At 41.7% G+C, this 21,557-nt stretch overlaps 1 protein-coding gene across 2 annotated transcripts in view; it reads left to right on the top strand.

Moving 5' to 3' along the window:
- The window catches only part of LOC122549386 (serine incorporator 1-like), an 81,459-nt gene that overhangs the window by 5,351 nt on the left and 54,551 nt on the right, over positions 1-21,557 (top strand). For both annotated transcript variants that reach the window (XM_087985810.1, XM_043689121.2), the window contains exon 4: positions 10,102-10,239. In XM_087985810.1, coding sequence (XP_087841936.1) covers positions 10,102-10,239 — 138 coding nt within the window. The remainder of the gene's footprint in view (positions 1-10,101; positions 10,240-21,557) is intronic.

Here is a 21,557-nt window from a genome sequence, read left to right as displayed (position 1 = left end):
TTCTATTTTTTTTGTGTGGATATTATGTACCAGGTGTTTTTTCACATTGTCAGTACAATTATGTAGCTGTACTGGATCAGCTGAAGACTGGTATCTTCGATGCTGAGGACATCAGGATGAGGCCCAGGTTGGATCTTCCATCAGCACTTCAGGCTGAGGGTGAATGCAAATGTTTGCTGTTTTCATTGAAGTACCGTGCTCCCCCATTGAGGATGGAGATATTAGTGGAGCCTCTCTCCTCTTGCTGTTTAATGATTCACCAACATTCATGGCTGGAGGTAGCAGCACTAAAGAGCTTAGATCTGATCCATTGGTTGCAAGATTGTTTAATTTGGTTAATTGTGTGCTGCTTCTGCTCTCAGTCATACAAGTATACCTTGTGTTATAACTTTGCCAGGTTCTCACCTCAGTTTTAGGTATGCCTGCTACCAGTCCTGATAGAGTCTCTTACACCATTCATTGAATTCCCCTGTTTGAGGTCATGTTGGTGTGGGGAATGTACTGACCTTGAAATTATATATTGTAATTGAACACATTTCTGTTGCTGTCTATGATCCACAGCACCTTATTGCAATTAATGAGGAGGGTATCCTCAATGTGAGGGTGAGACTTCATCTCCATAATGGCTGTGCTGTGATCATTCCTATAATAGAGTCATAGAATCCTGAGAATGCATGAAGAGGTCAGTTGGCCCACTGGGTCTACATCGACCCTACAAAGAACATCCCACCCGGACCCAAGTCCCTACCTGTCCTTATAACGCCACATTTACCATGGCCAACGCACCTAACCTGCACATCTTTGGATTATGGGAGGAAACTGGAGCTCCTGTAGGGAATCCAAACAGACACAGGGAGAACTGTGTAAATTCCACACAGACAGTCACCGAAGGCTGGAATCGAGCCCAGGTGCCTGGCGCTGTGTGAGGCAGCAATGCTATCCAGTGTGTCACTATGGTGCCCATTAGTGTCATGGACAGATAGACCAGTTGGTGAGGCCAAGATATAGTATGTTGCTCCTTATTGTTCATTCCTTTACCATCTTTTGCAGACCCAGTCTAGTAGCTATGTCCTTTAGGATCTAGCCAGCTCAGTCCACAGTAATGCTATCGAGCCACTCTTGGTGATGAGTGTTCAGGTTCACCACAAACAATATATTCTTTCTTCCCCAGGAGCATTGGATGAAGGCATTAGGTTACAATCAGCAGGAGATTTCTGGTCCATGTCTGGCTGGTGCCTTGAGACTTCACAGGCTCCAGAGTCAATGTTGAGGTTTTTTTGAGGCAACTTCATCCCAATACCACTCTACCACCACCTCTTCTGAGTCTGTTTCTTGTTAAAAGTCAACTGTTAATCAGATGAACCAAAGGGCTGAGAAGTGACAGATGGAGTTTAATTTAAATAAATGTGAGGTGCTGCATTATGGAAAGGCAAATCAGGACAGGACTTATGCAGGGTCCTGGGGAGTGTTGCTGAACAATACGATCTTGAGGTGCACGTGCAGAGTTCCATGAAACCAACCCAACCACCCTGTAGCTCAACATTTCAATTCCCCCTCCCACTCCACCAAGGATATGCAGGTCTTTGGACTCCTCCATCGTCAGACCACAGTGAAACGACAGTTGGAGGAAGAACGCCTCATCTTCCGGCTAGGAACCCTCCAACCACAAGGGATGAACTCGGATTTCACCAGTTTCCTCATTTCCCCTCCCCCCAGCCTGTCTCAGTCAAATCCATCAAATTCAGCACCGCCTCCCTAACCTGCAATCTTCTTCCCGACCTCTCCGCCCCCACCCCAATCTGTCCTATCACCCTCACCTTGACCTTTTTCCACCTATCACATTTCCGACGCCCCTCCCCCAAGTCCCTCCTCCCTATCTTTTATCTTAGCCTGCTGGACAAACTTTCCTCATTCCTGAAGAAGGGCTAATGCCCGAAACGTCGATTCTCCTGTTCCCTAGATGCTGCCTGACCTGCTGCGCTTCTCCAGCAACACATTTCCATCTCTGATCTCCAGCATCTGCAGACCTCATTTTCTCTCCATGAAACTGGAGCCACAGGTAGCCAGACTGTGAAGAAGGTGTTTGGTATGTTTGCCTTCATTGGTCATGACATTGAGCATAGGAGTTGGGATGTCATGTTACGGTTGCACAGGACATTGGGAGGTAATTTTTCGAAAACTGCATACAACTCTGGTTGCCATTCTATAGGAAGGATGTTGTTAAACATAAAAGGGTGCAGAAAAGATTTACAAGGATATTGGTGGGACTGGAGGGTTTGAGTTACAGGGAGAAGTTAAAAAGGCTGGGGCTATTTTCCCTGGAACGTCAGAGGCTGAGGGGTGACCTTATAGAGGTTTATAAAATCATGAAGGGCATAGACAGGGTGAATAGCTAACGTCCTCTTCCAAGGGTGTGGTAGTCCATAACTAGATGGAATAATCTTAACGTGAGAGGGGAAAAATTTATAAAGGACTTGAGGGGTAACTCTTTTATGCAGAGGGTGGTGTGTGTATGGAATGAGCTGCCAGAGGAAGTGGTGGAGGCTGGGACAGTTACAACATTTAAAAAGCATCTGGATGGGTATGTGAGTAGGAAGGGTTTAGAGGAATATGGGCCAAATGCTGGCTAATGGGACTAGATTAGGTTAGGATAGCTGGTCGGCATGGACGAGTTGGACCAAGATGTCTGTTTCCATGCTGTATGAGTCTCTGACTCTATGCTTGCTGGTCATCTTGAGTCTCATGGAGCCATGTCCAGCCCAGACCCCACAGCCCCAGATGAGGCCAGAGCTTCCATGCTACCTGCTTGATGTGGAACTTCTCCAACCTTGGGACCAATAATGGTAGTGAGCTGAACACTTAAAGGCTTCTGCCGGTATCCTGTAAAATTTCATACAGTTTGTGAATAGGTGTGTGATGGTGGGAAGGCCACATACTGGATTTACAACCCCCACACCTTCAAATCTGCTTTCGAGAAATGTGTAATCCATTGGATTCCTTCCCATTAAAATGCTCTGCAAAGGTTGAGTCATTGAGTATCCTGAATAAAACTGCAGATGTTAAATTGATTTGAAAAGAAATGTATCCTGTTCTCCTCACATTACCAGAAGCATTTCGGGATTAAGTGTTCAATTAAGTACCTTAATGCTAACAGCAGGAGATGAAAATTCGATTAGTGGTTTATGGTATCCACATTTTAACATTAGCAACAGGAAATGGACATGCCTCTGAGGGTGAAAGAGTCTCTTTGTAATGAATGGATTGTATTTCAATTTTACTGAAAAAACAAAGTTTTAATTCTTATTTGAGTATGAGTGATGTGGGCCATGGCAAGTTGAAGAATTATGCAAAGAGTTCTGTGTGCCCTATCTAGATGTCACAAACAGTTAGCTCCATCTTTTAGGCTCATACATAGCAACGAGGCAAGATTAATGTTCGATCATGGAGAATCCCAGCCTATTCAGCCTCTCCTTATAACCCAAACTCTCCACTTCTGGCAACATTCTAGAACTCTGTGGGAAGCTAGGGAAGTGATTGCTGGGCCCCTTGTTGAGATATTTGTACCATCGATAGTCACATGTGAGGTGCCACTATTTAAGAAAGGAGGTTGGCTAATGTGGTGCCACTATTTAAGAAAGGAGGTAAGGACAAACCAGGGAACTATAGACGGTGATCCTGACATTGGGTGGTGGGCAAGTTGTTGGAGGGAATCCTGAGGGTCAGTATGTACATGTATTTGGAAAAGCAAGGACTGATTAGGGATAGTCAGCATGACTTTGTGCGTGGGAAATCATGTCTCACAAACTTGATTGAGGTTTTTGAAGAAGTAACAAACAGGATTGATGAGGACAGAGTGGTGGATGTGATCTCTATGGACTTCAGTAAAGCATTTGACAAGGTTCCCCATGGGAGACTGGTTAACAAGGTTAGATCTCACAAAATACAGGGAGAACTAGCCATTTGGATACAGAACTGGCTCAAAGATAGAAGACAGAGCGTGGTGGTGCAGGGTTGTTTTTCAGACTGGAGGCCTGTGACCAGTGGAGTGCCACAAGGATCGGTGCTGGGTCCACTACTTTTCATCATTTATGTAAATGATTTGAATTGAGCATAAGAGGTATAGTTAGTAAGTTTGCAGATGACATCAAAATTGAAGGTGTATTGGACAGCGAAGAAGGTTACCTCAGTTACAATGGGATCTTGATCAGATGGGCCAACGGACTGAGGAGTGGCAGATGGAGTTTAATTTACATAAATGCAAGGTGCTGCATTTTGGGAAAGCAAATCTGAGCAAGACTTATACACTTAATGGTAAGGTCCTAGGAAGGATTGTTGAACAAAGAGACCTTGGAGTGCAGGTTCATAGCTCCTTGAAAGTGGAGTCGCAGGTAGGTGGGTTAGTGAAGAAGGTGTTTGGTATGCTTTCCTTAATTGGTCAGATTATTGACTACAAGAGTTGGGAGGTCATGCTGCGGCTGTACAGGACATTGGTTAGGCCACTGCAAATCTGGTCTCCTTCCTATTGGAAGGTTGTTGTGAAACATGAAAGAGTTCAGAAAATATTTACAAGGATATTGCCAGGGTTGGAGGATTTGAGCTATAGGTAGAGGTTGAATAGGCTGGGGCTATTTTCCCTGGAGTGTCAGAGGCTGAGGGATGACCTTATAGAGGTTTATAAAATCATGAGGGACATGAATAGGATAAATAGACAAAGTTTATTCCTTGGGGTAGGGGAGTCCAGAACTAGAGGGCATAGGTTTCGGGTGAGAAGGGACAACCTTTTCATGCAGAGGGTGGGCAGTATGGAATGAGCTGCCAGAGGAAGTGGTGGAGGCTAGTACAATTACAGCATTTAAAAGGCACCTGGATGGCTATCTGAATAGCAAGGGTTTGGAGGGATATGGACCGGGTGCTGGCAAGTGGGACTAGATTGGGTTGGGATGTCTGGTTGGCATGGATGAGTTGTTTCCGTGCTGTACATCTCTATGACTCTATGCTCTATAAATCCCTCTCCAATTTAGCAATATCCTAACAGGGTGACCAGAACTGTACACAGTACTCCAAAAGTGGCCTCACTAATGTTCTGTTCAGCCTTAACATGACATCCCAACTCCTCTACTCAAAAATCTGAGCAATGAAGGCAAGCGTGCCAAATGCCTTATTAACCACCCTGTCTACCTGTGATGCAACTTTCAAAGAACCACGCACTTGAACCCCTCAGTCTCTCTGTTCATCAACACTCCTGTGGGCCCTGTCATTAACTGCATAACTCCTGCCCTTGGTCGTTTTACCAAAATGCAACACCTTGCATTTATCCAAATCCATCTGCCACTCCTCAGCCCATTGGCCTAATTGATCAAAATCCCTTGGTAATCTTCAACAACTTTGTTCACTGTTGACTATACCATCAGTTTTGGTGTAATCCACAAACTTATTAACCATGCCTTCTAATTTCTCATCCAAATCATTTATATAACTGACAAATAACAGCAGACCTAGCACTGATCCCTATGGAACACCGCTGGTCACAGCCCTCCAGTTTGAAAACAACCCTTCACCACCACCCTCTGTCTCCTACCATTAAGCTAGTTTTGCATCCAAATAACAAGGTCTCCTTGAATCTTGTGTGATCTAATGTTACTAATCAGCCTATCATATGGAATCTTGTCAAAAGTTTGAAATCCATGTAGGCAACGTCTACTGCTCTTCCCTCATCAATCTGTTTGGTTACATCTTCAAAAAACTCAGTCAAGTTTGTGAGACATGATTTCTCGCACACAAAGCCATGCTGACTGTCCCTAATCAGGCCTTGCTGCTCTGAGTACCAATGGCCTGAGGTATTTCTTCCTCATCCAGCTGCAGAGCTGTCGCAGTGACGTGTTCCCCAGAATGTGGTCCCACACTTTTGAAATCTAACATTCCTGCTGAGGTGTCAGTATCTGAGCAGGTGTGGGCTGTAGGAAGCAGACTTGCAAATGCTTTCCCTGTGGCCCGAGTACTCTCGTTCTCATAGGCCAAGGAGTTGGCTTGTGCAGGAGCTGGCCTCTCACCTTGGAGGTGGCTGCCATGCTGCTGTGACCTGTAAGATACAAGGGAGAAGGTCTCATAGCCAGTGGTTAGATGTGTTGAGCAGTGAATAGTCTTACAGCTAATGTTTTAGGTGTATTGTACTGAAGTATGGTACCTTCTCTGGTGACGGGACATGGCTGTCTTCTCCTGGAATGAGGAAAAATATTGAACTGAGGGAGAAGAAATTCAGTGGCACCTCTTGAAGTGCAGGGGGGTATGCAGAGTGTTAGTGATATGGGTGTTTGAAGAGGGCTGGTATGAGTGTGTGAAGGGAGATGTTGCAGATAAGAGTGCAAGTGGCAGTGAATGTGCCTTGGTGGGATATGAGTGCGGTAGCACAGATAGAGTGAGCATGAGGTGGCAGAAAGGTGAGTCACTTACACTGACACAGCAGAGCATTGTCTTGCTTATGCTGACCATTCCCCCGGACTGTAGAGACAGCACTGAACTGTTTGGTGGCCTCAGACCAGGTTGCTAGTGTCTGGTAACTTCCTCTGCCGGTCCTCTGGGAAGAGGAATCCTCTCCTTTGCACCATCACCTCATTGAGGATTTTCAGGTCCCTGTCAGAGAATTGCAATACTATTTTCCTGTCGTCCAACACTTTTTGCAAATGCTCTTGACCAAACAGGGCTGGTACAGAATGCCAATGCTCATTTGGGGTCCATAGGAGCCTTTTAAAGATTGCACAAGTAAAAGCAAAATTTTTCAGATGCTAAAAATAAAAAAAGCACAGAAAATGCTGGAGAAATTCAACAAGTCTGGTTGAATCTGTGCAAAGAGAGAAATAGAGTTGATGTTTTGCATCCAAAATCTTGAACACCAAGTGGGAGGAAGCAGATGCATAAAGCTAAGAGCCTCAGTGACCTCGACACTTATAAATAATGGATTTCTTGCCTTGCCCGGTGCAGTGGCTCCAGCTGTTGGAAGATTTCAGTGACAACTATATTTTAATTAATTCACCTCTATTGGAGGTGCTCACTGCAGTTCAGGTTGGAGAATTGCTCTCTTAAAGCCTCATGCAGATAGTCTCCTGCTAAGAACCATTTGCCCTCTTCCAGCACCTTGTCCTTATCACTTCCAAGAGGAAGATTTATTAGACCATGGAAGCAATCTGGTTTGGCACACAATTTTTATTCAACAGTAATGTACTGTCAGTACCATTAACTTCATGAATTTTGTGCAGCCTTGGGAAAACTCCAAAAATGTGTGCATTTCCAACAGCAGCCAGAAGAAGTAGTTCAGGAATTAACCTACAAATGGTTCATTATCCTTTTAAGTAGTGCTGACTGGGGAATCTAGATGGTATTCTATTTTGTGTTCAGCAACTTGACGTTGAGGCATTTCAAAATGGGTAGCACTGGCATTAAGTCAGCATTGCATCCATGTTAATGTCATAACCAACCAGCTCTGCATATTCGTGGGCGGCACGGTGGCACAGTGGTTAGCACTGCTGCCTCACAGCGCCGAGACCCGGGTTCAATTCCCGCCTCAGGTGACTGACTGTGTAGAGTTTGCACGTTCTCCCCGTGTCTGTGTGGGTTTCCTCCGGGTGCTCCGGTTTCCTCCCACAATCCAAAGATGTGCAGTTCAGGTGAATTGGCCATGCTAAATTGCCCATAGTGTTAGGTAAAGGGGTAAATGTAGGGGTATGGGTGGGTTGCGCTTCGGCAGGTCGGGGTGGACTTGTTGGGCCGAAGGGCCTGTTACCACACTGTAATGTAATCTAATCTAATTGCCAGGAGCCATTAGGTTCATTGAATCAAGACAGTGTTCTATTGAAAGTGTGAATGTAAGAATCAAGGACCTGATTTTCAACATTTGGAAAAGCAATTAATGACTACAAAAAAGGGTCACCAATGAACACAGTTTACTGCTTGTACTTGTTTGAGAGTATCCTCTCCTTTACCATTTCTTAGGAAAGGAAGATTGTTCCCCTCCATGCATAAAGTTGGCTCTTAAGTGATATTAGATTTCATCCAGTCAACCCCATGGCCATCACAAATAGTGAGACTTTAAACCAAATTAAGGCCAACATTGCACCCAAAGGTGGAAGCACTTTAATGCATGCCAATAGCCACTACTCAGGAAGTACCTCTGATGTCCTTTCTGCAAAACTTCACAATGCTTGCTTTTCAGAAGGAGAAGTGGATGTTTTGAGAAGATCAGGGCTAACATCTGCATTCATGGTTTCTGACTTCACTGCTTCATGGTTCACAAAACCTGGATCCTCAAGCTCTAACCTGAACAACACGTTTGACATTTCTCTCAGCATAGAAAAATAATCACTGTCCAGCTTGAACAGATATAAGTATGTGCAAAACAAAAGTTACCATTGTGGATAAAGCTTCAAATAGCAACTCAACAAAATGGAGTTAAAAATTGCACAACACCAGGTTATAGTCCAACAGGTTTAATTGGAAGCACACTAGCTTTTGGAGCGACGCTCCTTCACCTGATGAAAGCTAGTGTGCTTCCAATTAAACCTGTTGAACTATAACTTGGTGTTGTGTGATTTTTAAGGAGAAAGTGAGGACTGCAGATGCTGGAGATCAGAGCCGAAAATGTGTTGCTGGAAAAGCGCAGCAGGTCAGGCAGCATCCAGGGAACAGGAGAATCGACGTTTCGGGCAGAAGCCCTTCTTCAGGAATGAGCATTCCTGACGAAGGGCTTATGCCCGAAACGTCGATTCTCCTGCTCCTTGGATGCTGCCTGACCTGCTGCGTTTTTCCAGCAACACATTTTCAGTTGTGTGATTTTTAGCTTTGTACACCCCAGTTCAACACCGGCATCTCCAAATCACAACAAAATGGAGTCATTCTCAGTTCAAGGTTGTGCCGTGACTGATGGACACCACAAGAAATATGCATAAAAGTGAGCAGCCTGACTGCTCCTCGGACCAGCAACCCTTCTTCATTTGTATTTGCAAATAACAGATTTTGTTGACTGTATTAGCTGTGTCAACAACCTCCTGACATGCATTCTGTGCTCTGATTAAAGGGTGATCTGCACCCAGTATAATCACCATTGTTTAGCTTATCTCCTCAAACTTTTCAGTCTTCAAGAGAATGCAAGTATTTAATTGCCCATTTTAAAATTGTATTCATTAAAGAGTTGCTTCATCACTGGATTTTACACAGCTAAGCCAAGTGTGCAACAGACCAAGCTCTCAGGGCAGGTTTTTGCAATTGAACAGGTGCCTTGAACCAATTCAACCTCGTATGCGAAAACAGTATATTATGCTCCAAAGTTAGTGCTTTTGTGGACTTTCTTTTCATTTTTTTTGTACAAAATTGTACAATGAAGTCCAATTTCTGTACCACCAAGTTAAGTGGAATTTTAGAAGATGTGGAGAGGAACATAAATTGCAAAGTCACAATAACGAATGAAATGAGTAGCAATAAATATTATGAATGGAGTTAAATGCAGATTAGTCTAAAGCCATCCATTTGGACTTAAGGAAGATCAATCAGAGTATTTGTTTTATTACGATTCCTTGCACTGTAAGTGTTGCTGGCCGGTGTAACATTGTGGTTTGAAGGTACATGTTTCTCTGAAGTGCAGGGTATTTCTGATGACATATCCCATCATCAATCTCATCACCTTCGTGAACAGAAAAATACTTTGTTCTATTAATGACCAACAATTTTATGAATATATGCCCAAAATAAGTATTTAGATACCCACTCTCTTGATAGCTTTGATCCAAGTCAATGTTGGGATCACTATTTAAAGAGCCAGTAGGACATGCAAGAAGACATTCCTGCTCAGTTCTCATGTTGCTTCCCCTTCATGAAAGTTATCTTTTCTGTCCCTCTCCACTATTTTCCTGGCCATTCAGCCAAGTGACAGTCAGATAAAACTCGAAGAGTAGAATCAAATATTCCAACTTAACTACTTAGTTGATTATAAAACTGTTCTGAAATTCAGGGAATAAAAATATTGTTAAAACTTCATTACATGTAAATATTGCTTTTCATCTGTGTTTAATTTGTTTCAGAGCAATTATAGTTAAATATAGTTTTCTTTTTTAGTGTCATTTGGAATTGGTTCAGCTGGTGCTTTTTGTTTTATTCTGACTGAATTGGTGCTGCTGGTGGACTTTGGTAATTCCTGGAATGAATCCTGGCTAAAAAAATCAGAAGAAGGTGGATCACGGTGTTGGTACTTTGGTATGTGTCATTATTCATCATTTACTTGCGGTGAATAGGTAAAGTTTAATTGAGACAAATTAACTTATTCTGAATCATAATCGGTTAGAGTATAAATTGAAATAAAATCATAGAATCCCTACTGCGTGGAAACAGGTCCTTTGGCCCATTGTGTTCACACCGGCCCTCTAAAGAGCACCCAACCCAGACCCACCCCTCTACCCTACCCTTGTAATCCTGCATTTCCCATGGCTAATCCACCTAGCCTACACATCCGTGGACACTATGGGCAATTTAACATGGTCAGTCCACCTAACCTACACATCTTTGGATGAGTTCCATCTAATTTCCATAAAAAGAATGCCATGCAAAAAAACCAACTCATGCTTTCAGAAAACAAAACTAAACTGAGAATCATCTTAATCACTTCCATTGGTGCTCATTCTCAATGATGGTTATGAATGTTAGCAGAATATTCATATGGTAATAGCATTCGTTTTTCCAAGGAAAGCTGATTGACATTGAATGAGATGTTAAACTGAGATCTCTTTGCCTGTTCAGGTGATGTGAAAGATCCTGTGGTACTATTAAAGACCAAGTGAGTTCCCCTGACATTCTGGCATACATTCATTCATCAATCAGCCAACATCAAAAAGAAATTAATAGGCCATTTATCTTATTGCTCCTTACAGGATTCCGAAGTGTACAAGCACGCTGTTGATTTGCCTAAAAATGAACAGTGATTGCACTATAAGTAATTAATTGGCTGTGAAGCACTTTGAATGTGCTATGAATGTGAAAGTCACTATATAAATGCAAGTCATTTCCTTATTATTTCCCACACATCCAAGTGAAGGTTTGCATAGGTATGCAAAGAATACTGACAATGTCATTGGGAAATGGAATGCAGGTAACATTTAAAGGAATATGGACAATTAGAGTGAAACATCTAAATTAATAAATCAAAATACACCCAGGATTATGCCAGCAAACTATCACACAGTTTCTTTTGTTTAATGGATCCTGAAATGGAGATGGTGTTGCATCAAGTGGTTATAAAAACCACGCCCTTTTGCTGTTCCAAAGTATGTCCTCCACAGATCTGCATCATGTCTGGATGGAATTCGAGACAGGGTTGAGATCATAACTCGTCACCTTTCTTTTATATGGTAGATGACCTCATGGGTGACAACTGCTTTTATAAGGAAATGTGTGTGCTTTTGAATAGGCAATCAATAACACGGATAATCAGACATTCACATATCCCTGCCATTGCAACCTACTTTGGTAATAGGAGCTTCTTCCATGCATTTAATTGATCACCTATGTAGTCTCATCTACCTCGTAGCCCTTCATTTGTCCATCTTATACTCAGAATAAAAACAATTCAACAAACTGGCACAAATTTCTTGGAATAGTTTCCACAGAAGTGTTACACAGGAAGAAAACAACAATAAAGCAAAAATAGGCAATGATGTATCTGACTTCACCTTATTGTGCTTTTCAGACCAACTCAAATTTATTATTCAGTTGTATAATCCTACAGTGTGGAAGCAGGCTATTTGGCCCATCGTGTCCACACCAGCCCTCTGAAGAGCATTCCATCCAGACCCATCCCATCCCTGTATTTGCCATAGCCAATTCACCTAACCTGCACATCTTTGGACTGTGGGAGGAAACCAGAGCACCTGGAGGAAACCCACACAGACACAGGGAGAATGTGCAAATTGCACATAGACAGTTTCCCGAGGCTGGATTTGAACGCAAGTCCCTGGTGCTGTGAGGCAACAGTGATAACTACTGTGCCACCCCAATCTTTCCCAACTATAGGTGCCAAGCTGCCAAGGAAGCATCCAGTTTTTAAAAACATTGGAAAATGGTTCATCAGATTTTAAAAGTTAAATTAAGCTCTGATTTTGTTCTTCCCAAGTGAGATCTTCTTACATGCATTCCATTTCACGGTAAATATCTATCAGCGGCAAATGTGTTTGAGATCTGCTGTAGTTCAGTTTACTTTGTGTAGTGAACAATTTACATGGGACAAAGTGGGCTTGAAAATTAATCTGAATATTGGTCAATCCCAAAATATGATCGATAGAATTAGGGATTGGGAGGCAAGTCATTGATTCAGTGGATGTGCAGAATTTATTGCTACCAGTGCTGGAGAGGGGGTCCATTCATACATCTCATTAACTATTCAGAAATCTACAAACCCATTGAAGCCCATTCCCAGCAGGTCATTGTGATTCTGCAGGTCTCATCTGTCTTACGATTTCTCCTCGTTAAAATTGGCCGTGTATTCATCATCTCTGAAAATATTCCTATGTGTTACCCTTACTGATTGTCAAACTTTGAATTCAACATCTTTCAAGATTAAGCAACTCACTCACAAGAGCTTTAAGAAATGACAAACACCCAAAGAAAGAAATCAGAATCATTAATCAGTCCTATAAATATATTTCTGCCTTTCCTATGCCATATCATGACTATGGAATAATCTCAGATGACCTTGCAAAAACTCATTGACACCTGGCAGCTGGTGGAGAAGATGTCCTATGGGCTATTGAAGAGTCTATAACAGGTTTTCTCACAGAATGTTTAGAATTATAATAGATAATCAAATTCCTCCACTTGCTACAGGGATGGATCAACTGGCCTTAGAGAACAGTGTTATACAGTCGGATGCGAGGGACCCTGGAGTTCACAACTTGACTGCACCCCCATGAAGCTTCATAGCTTTAGGACAAACAATGTCAAGAAAAATCCCATTGTCCCTTATCCTTTGCCCCCTGAGTTTTATCTGTGTTAGACATTGTTTGGAAAAAGTATAATGCAAAAGCCTCACTCCAGGCTCTTAAACTTCATCTAAGTTTCTAGTGGCGCACAGAGAGCCTCAATTTAAATGTTAGCTAAGTTTGGGGAACATCTGTAAATATGGGTCTTCCTTACTGCCCAGACCTGGTGGTGGGTTTCACTTGACTCCAGGGATCCTTAACAGTATATTTAATAATTCCCATTATAGGAAAGTAGCTTAAACTGTAGGCATGGTCAGATCAGCTGGTGGGCGCACCATCCACATTAATTCCTGATAGTGAAATTGCCCATTAGGAAAATCTAGCTCTAAAGCTGTGAAAGAAAGATAAAAGGGAATAGTGAATGGAGAATTTGGACACAAACATTGAGGATGCTTTATGTACGAAGAGAGCTAAAGTACCCACCTTTGCATTCTTTAATACAAATGAGCCATTGTTGGTGTTCAAAATACAGAATTATTGCCAATGGCAATTTGGACAAAACAGTAGATAAAGCTTGAAAGATTTTTACGCTTGATGCTTATTTCAGAAGAGCTGAAGGGCAAACCCCTTGTGGGATATCTGGGACATACAAAGCAATTGTTACTGTCAGATGTAAGTGATGAAGGATAAGCATTACCAATGATAATTACATGCATTCAACTTGCTCAAGGAAGGACACGCACTAGCTCTCTATCTGAGCACTTATTACTTTCTAACATCTGGATGTACTGGATGCACATTTAGCAGAAGGCTACAACTATCTCTAGCAGATGCCTCCTGGTGGGGGTCTTGAACGAACTGTTCCAAATTAAGGAGGTGGCCCTCAGCAATTTTTGATTCATATTCTGTAGGGGAGGCATAAGATATAAGACTGCTAAATGTGATAAAATAAAGTCTTACTGTTCAATGTGCTGAAAATTCTTTTGAGACTTTGTTCTGCTGAAAATGACCCCACATATATTTTATCGTGAAAGAACCTTAAATATTCAAAAGAGTTGGTAGATTAGACTTTGCATTCTCATTTAATATTTCTCCTTAGCAATGTAGGTAATAATTGGTTCCTGAAGTAACTAAAATGCTCCGAGGCGTTTAAACTCTGTTCCTATTAGGTGGAAACTGAAGGGGAAATGATGGGTATTTACTGTCTGGAACAAGAAGCTGAGTGAACAATTCAGAGTAATGTCCATCTCTGATTCACATGAACATATGTTGCTTCATATTTACTTGAAATGGAGCAGACAGACTGCAGAATCTAGATGAGAAATAGTCCGGTATCAATGGAAAACAAAATCATGAGATGATAGATTTAAAATTATAAATGTAGAATGAGTGCATGTTCCCTTTGAATAACTAACTCAATAAAAGTATCGCGGGGTGTGTTAATGAAGTAGACTTACTCCTTCAAGAATGATGAGTTCTTAACTGGACCCTATCTTCCTTCATTTCAACAGAAACCATTGATTAATGTTGAAGCTTGCTTCCATTAGCTATTGTAACACTCCCAAAGTGACTACTATTCATGATTTTGTTCCCATATAACTCCCTTTATTCATTGGTACTGTTACTTTGAAATTGTTTATTGTTTTTCCAAATTCATCCAGGAATAATCTTTCAAGTGAATGTACATAATGGTGTGGAGCTGGGAATCTAAACTTTTGTTTTATGATCTGGATGGAGCCTCAAGGGCTACAGAGATTTTAAATGCATGCTTTTATTCATTTGCAACCACCTCCAGCTGCTGGAAAATCTCGTTTCCTCGTTCAGAATTTGTGCGGTCCTGTGACAAAGGACCTGGAGCCTTTTGAATGTTGTGAGTCTACAAAATCACACAAGCAGAATAGCACATAATAACAACTAACAGAGATAGAATTTAATTCCTTGTGCTTTGAAGGCTGGATTCCCGGGGCTTGGGGCTACATATTGGACATCTTGGTTTGGATGATTGAAATAAACTCTTCGACTGAGAGTTGTTTATTTGGAAATTTCTACCAGTGATCCTCCTCATGGATTAATGAAAAGCCCAGGCAAATTTGAGGTTTGATGACCTGGTACCAAACATGTAGTGTAGAGATACCTATTAAGCAGGGTTTTTTTTTGTCTGTGTTTAAACAGAGATTCTGTAATTTAATCATTAAGTTGTGTTGTGTGCAAGTTTGCATACTGGGCAAAATGTAGAGAAAGTGTTCTCTTGCAACTGCTTGTGCCAACAATATTGTTTACTAGGCATTGTAAAGTTCTATGAAGGGCATATTGAGGAGTAGAACCTAATCAGAGAATAGAGTCAAACTGTTAAAGCCAGTGAGAGGAAACAGAGAATGACTAACCTGGAAAAATGACGCAATGGAAAGGAACTTCAAGAGAATATAATATAGCAAAGTACCAGAAGAAACTTTTCAAATAAACACAGAGTGATTACAAAAAAGAGATTTGGGGAAACTGAATTACACAATCTGGGTTGCTGAAATTTTCATATTTCCATCCCAAACTAAATAACGTTCTGATCACCTGATCAACTTCTGACACTTTGACTACTTTGTTAAATTTGAGGAGATTTCTTCTTTGCCTCCATAACAAAATTATTTTCCAAGCACATTTCCAGTTTGATAATTGATTTTTTCTGAAGTTTCATTGTATCTTTTACATTAGCCCATTAATGAAATTCATCCATAACTATTTTTTGTTCCATTGCTGACATTTTATTTTTCAAGCTAATTGTCTTCAATGAGAAGCCAATCTTTTTTCAGAGGATGCAATTGGCAGTGTCATACCAAGTGATAATTCTTCAGTACAAGCTCACCTTAGAAAATTGGCATTTGTAGGTTAATTAGCTCTGGGGCATCACAACTAAGTCTATGCTTAAACCAGTTAGACTGAGCTGGGATTGGTATCTTGGTGATTTTTGTAGCTACAGCTATGGATAAGCATTCAGAACAAAAGCTGGGGATGAATAAGGTGAAGGCCGTATAGAAATCAAGGTGAAAGTCTCAGACAATACAGCAATTGGGATAAAGGCAGACAGATTGGGAGAGGGAGGGTCATAGAGCATAAAACACAGAACATAGAACATTACAGCGCAGTATGGGCCCTTCAGCCCTTGATGTTCCACTGACCTGCAAAATCAATCTGAAGCCATATAATTTCAAATGTATCTTTATATATTTTCCAAACCATACACTATTCCATCATCATCCATATGTTTATCCAATGACCATTTAAATGCCCTTAAAGTTGGCAAGTCTACTACTGTTGTTGCAGGCAGGGCATTCCACACCTTTACTATTCTCTGACTAAAGAACCTATATCTGCCATCTGTCCTATGTCTATCACCCCTCAATTTAAAGCTATGTCCCCTCATGGGAGCTATCACCATCCGAAGAAAATGACTCTCACTGTCCACCCTGTCTAATCCTCTGGTCATCTTGAATATCTGTATTAAGTCACCTCTTAACCTTCTTCTCTCTAACGAAAACAGCCTCAAGTCTTTCAGCCTTTCCTCATAAGGCCTTCCCATATCCTGGTAAATCTCCTCTGCACACTTTCCAATGCTTCCACATCATTCCTACAATGCGGCGACCAGAACTGTATGAAATGCTCCAAGTGCAGCCGCACCAGAGTTGTGTACAGCTGTGACATGACCTCGTGGCTCCGAAACTCAGTCCCTCTGCCAATAAAAGTTAACACATCGTACGCCTTCTTAACAGCCCTATCAACCTGGGTGGCAACTTTCAGGGATCTATGAACATGGACACAGAGATCTCTCTGCTCATCCACACTACCAAGAACCTTGCATTAGCCCAGTACTCTGTATTCCTGTTATTCCTTCCAAAGTGAATCACCTCACACTTGTCTGTATTAAACTGCATTTGCCACCTCTCACCCCAACTCTGCAGCTTATCTATGCATTTAAAGGTAGTATTGCGTCAGCAAATTAGATCCATAGGAATGTAAAGTACAGTAATAAAAAATGGCCTTTTTATCTGCATGTGCAAATCATTCATAATAAGATAGATTAATTAGCATCACAAATAGAAATAAATAGCTTAAATCTAATTTCAAAGATATGGTTTGGAAAATATATAAAGATAAATTTGAAATTATATGTGAACCAATTTTCTTACTTTTTTCTTCCCAGAAAATCCTGTGAATGGAAATCTGAAGAAAAAGAGACATTACCCCATGATATCAGGTCACTTGTCCCTTCAGATTAGACAGGAATTTCAGGGATTTCCCAAGGGAAGCAGATACCTATACTGGTAAGGGTAGAGGTTAATGGCTCTCATAGACTGGGTGCGAGGCAGCATTCTTTCTCCCATTATTTTTTATTACTGGAGATTCAAAAAAGTGGTTCTAGAATCCACACTGTAGGAGGGATGTGATAGCACTGGAGAGGGTACAGAGGAGACATACCAGGATGTTGCCTAGGCTGGAGAGTTTCACCTGTTCAGAAATTGGACAGACTAGGGTTGGTATCCTAACAGCAGAGGAGATTGAGGGGGGACATGACTGAGATATAAAATTATGAGGAATACAGAGAGGGTAGACAAGACAAAACCTTTTCCCTTTATGGATGGACCAGAGGTGTAGATTTAAGGTAAGGGGCAGAGGGTTTAGAGAAGATGCGAGGAAAAGCTTTCTCACCCAGAGAATGGCGGGTATTTGGAACTCACTGCCTGTAAGGCAGCTATAAACCCTCATAACATTAAAGAAGTTTTTAGATGATCACTTGCAATGCCAAGGCATATATGGTGAAGGGCCAAGTGCTAGAAAATGGAACTGGAATAGTATGGTGGTTGTTTTTGACCAGTGCAGACTTAATTGGACAAAGGACTTTTTCATGTGCTGTAGACCTCTATGACTCAATGACAAAGATCAAAGGACCCAAGGTAAATCTCTGTTTTTCAAGAAACAAGGGGAAAACACACATTATGGCATTTAAAGAAAGTAAGGGTAAAAACTACAAGACTGGGGAATGCTTAGACAGTGAAGAGCATGCTTTGTAGGGAAGCCACTGGAAGATGGCAAGACAACATGGATGACAGGGGTTTCAGATGAATGTTTCAGAATTGTGGAAGGGCTGCAAATTATACTGGAAATCAGGAAATCAGCATGGATGTATTGGAGAAATTAGATTTTGGGGTGACAACAAACTTACATTTCTGTAATACCTTTTTACATGAAGGCATGTTGAGCCTTAAGCCTGAATTTTCCCTCCTCATTGGGAGCACAGAGTCAGGAGATATCAGGGCCCCATAAACCTGTAAACTGCCCTGGAAATCCTGCTTCTTGTTCCAGGCGAGCGGGGAGCCTATCCTTACAACTCCATTCCCAGGAACATACTGATTAACCTCTGCTGAACTCTCACCAGCTTAATAACATCCTATTACACACAGTGCTGCAGAAGAGGCCCCACCAATACTCTGTACAACCTCAGCATGATGTTCTGACTCCTATACTCCAAGGTTTGAGCATGAAGACACGCATGCCTTTTTAACCACCCTGTCTACCTGTGATGCAAATTTCAAAGAATTATGTAGCTGAACCTTTTAAGTTTAACTTTAATTTTAGCCCTTTAATTCCTTATAAAAATAAACATTTGTATTCATAATCCCATTTCAAGTCAATTGTTTAATTAATTAGACTGTCTATTGAATTGTAAAGAGACAGGCATCTTACTATGCTTATGATAGGTTGGAAATCAGTCATGCTGCACTAATTCTACAATGATAAATATCAGATTTATGTCAACAAAGAATAAGATAACACTGCAGATTTTTCAAATATTTAAAGATTTAAATACCATGACAGCTCTGTTGATAGTTCCCTTGATTGCTCTATTGAGTTTATCCACCTTTCATGCACATTCGTCTCTACTAAAGGGCATATGATCCTTGCAAAGAGAGTCTTGTGGGGCAGCACAGGGGCTTCATGGGAAGCATTGCTGCATTACAGTATGAGGGACCTGGGTTTAATTCCACCCTCAGGCGACTGTCTGTGTGGAGTTTGCACATTCCCTCTGTGTTTGCGTGGGTTTCCTTCGGGTGCTCCGGTTTCCTCCCAGAGTCCAAAGATGTGCAGATTAGGTGGATCGGTAATGTTAAATTGTCCATAGTGTCTCAGGATGTGCAGGCTAGGTGGGTTAGCCATGGGAGATGCAGGAATCAGGTAGGGGGATGGGTCTGGATTGGATGCTCTTCAGAGGGTCACTGTGGACTTGATGGACTGAATGGCCTGCTTCCACATTGTAGGGATTCTATTATCTTTCCTAAAAAGCAGCTGACGTTTTCTGAAGGTATCCCAGGAACATATTGAGAACTATACTTTATGCTCCAAAATGTTACCCTATCTCTCCAAAGAAACTCCAGGAAGTTGAGAACTTCTTTTCATAGGTCAAATGCCACTAATGGCATCCACTAATTGCAGTTAGATCTTACTGAAGGCAGTTCAGTACAAAAAATAGCTCCCCCCACTACAACATCCCACCCTGGGGAAATGGCAGGGCTGAGTTCAGGGATAGGACTTCCAGGTTTAGGCATCTGGCATCATTTTAGCCTAACCAGGGAACCTCTGCCTGCATGAAATTTCAAGTCATAATCTAAAAACAATCTAAAGAGTGAATTTGGAAGTGAAAGAGTGGCTCAGAAGAAAAGTCTGACAGGAAATGTTTTGCATTTGGACAGAGTATATAAAAAGTAGTGAGTAGAGTACATAGGAAAGTATCACAACAATCATATGTGACTTTAATTTACACTCAAATTCAATGATTCAGATAGCAATGTTAGCCTTGAAAATGAGATCAAAGAGTGTATTCAGTACAGTTTTTTTTATAGCAGTACATTTTTGAGTCACCTAATAAGCCAATTAATCTAGATCTTTTAGTGATCAATGATTCAGATTCATCAATATGACACAGTGAGGACTGCAGATGTGGAGATCAGAGTCAAGAGTGTGGTGTTGGAAAAGCACAGCAGGTCAGGCAGCATCCAAGGAGCAGGAGAATCGATGTTTTGGGCATAAGCCCTTCATCAATAAACCTCATGGGGAAAGATCCTTTCGGTGACATTGTTTGTAGCATGCTAGAATTTCATGTTCAGTTTAAAGGGAGAAGCGTGAGTCTGAGACAAATGCTTTAAACATGAATAAGGGGATTTAGAAGGATTTGAAGAGAGAGCCAGCTAAAGTGAAGTACATAGAGGTACATAGAACATTACAGCGCAGTACAGGCCTTTCGGCCCTCGATTTTGCGCCGCCCTGTCATACTAATCTGAAGCCCATCCCATCTACACTATTCCATGTACGTCCATATGCCTGTCCAATGACAACTTAAATGCATTTAAACTTGGCAAATCTACTACCGTTGCAGGCAAAGCATTCCATACCCTTACTACTCTGAGTGAAGAAACTACCTCTGACATCTGTCTTATACCTATCTCCCCTCACTTTAAGGTTGTGTCCCCTCGTGTTTGCCATCCCCATACTTGGAAAAAGGCTCTCCCTGTCCACCTTTTTAACCCTCTGATTATCTTGCATGTCTCTATTAAGTCACCTCTCACCCTTCTTCTCTCTAACGAGAACAGCCTCAAGGCCCTCAGCCTTTCCTCGTAAGACATTCCTTCCATACCAGGCAACATCCTAGTAAATCTCCTCTGCACCCTTTCCAAAGCTTCCATATCCTTCTTATAATGCGGTGACCAGAACTGTACACAATACTCCAAATGTGGCCGTACCAGAGCTTTGTACAGCAGCAGCATAACCTCCTGGTTCCAGAACTCAACTCCTCTATTAATAAAGGCCAAAAACATTGTATGCCTTCTTAACAACCCTGTCAATCTGGGTGGCAACCTTCAGGGATCTGTGTACATGGACAACGAGATCTCTCTGCTCATCTGCACTCCCAAGAGTCTTACCATTAGCCCAGTACTTTGCATTCTGATTACTCCATCCAAAGTGTATCACCTCACACTTGTCCACATTAAACTTCATTTGACATCTCTCAGCTCAGCTCTGCATCCTATCTTTGTCTCCCTGCAACCTACTACATCCTTCGTCACTATCCACAACTCCACCAACTTTAGTGTCGTCTGCAAATTTACTAACCCACCCTTCTAAGCCCTCATCTAGGTCATTTATAAAAATGACAAACAGCAGTGGACCAAACACCGACCCTTGCGGTACGCTGTTAGTAACTGGACACCAAGATGAACATGTTCCATCAACTACAACCCTCTGTTTTCTTTCAGCAAGCCAATTTCTGATCCAAACTGCTATGTCTCCCACAATCCCATTCCTCCGCATTTTGTATAATAGTCTATTGTGGGGAACCTTATCGAATGCCTTGCTGAAATCCATATACACCACATCAACTGGTTTACTCTCATCTACCTGTTTGGTCACTTTGTCAAAAAACTCAATAAGGTTCATTAGGCACGACCTACCCTTCACAAAACCGTGCTGACTGTCCCTGATCAGATTATTCTTTTCTAGATGGTTATAAATCCTCTCTCTTATAACCTTTTCCAACACTTTACCAACAACTGAAGTGAGACT

This window comes from Chiloscyllium plagiosum, unplaced genomic scaffold, assembly GCF_037043375.1.
Source record: "Chiloscyllium plagiosum isolate Xiang-an unplaced genomic scaffold, Cpla_swu_hap1 HiC_scaffold_4, whole genome shotgun sequence".
Lineage (NCBI taxonomy): Eukaryota > Metazoa > Chordata > Chondrichthyes > Orectolobiformes > Hemiscylliidae > Chiloscyllium > Chiloscyllium plagiosum.
The sequence above is the reverse complement of the archived record's forward strand: the minus strand, read 5'-3'. Positions and strand labels throughout refer to the sequence as shown.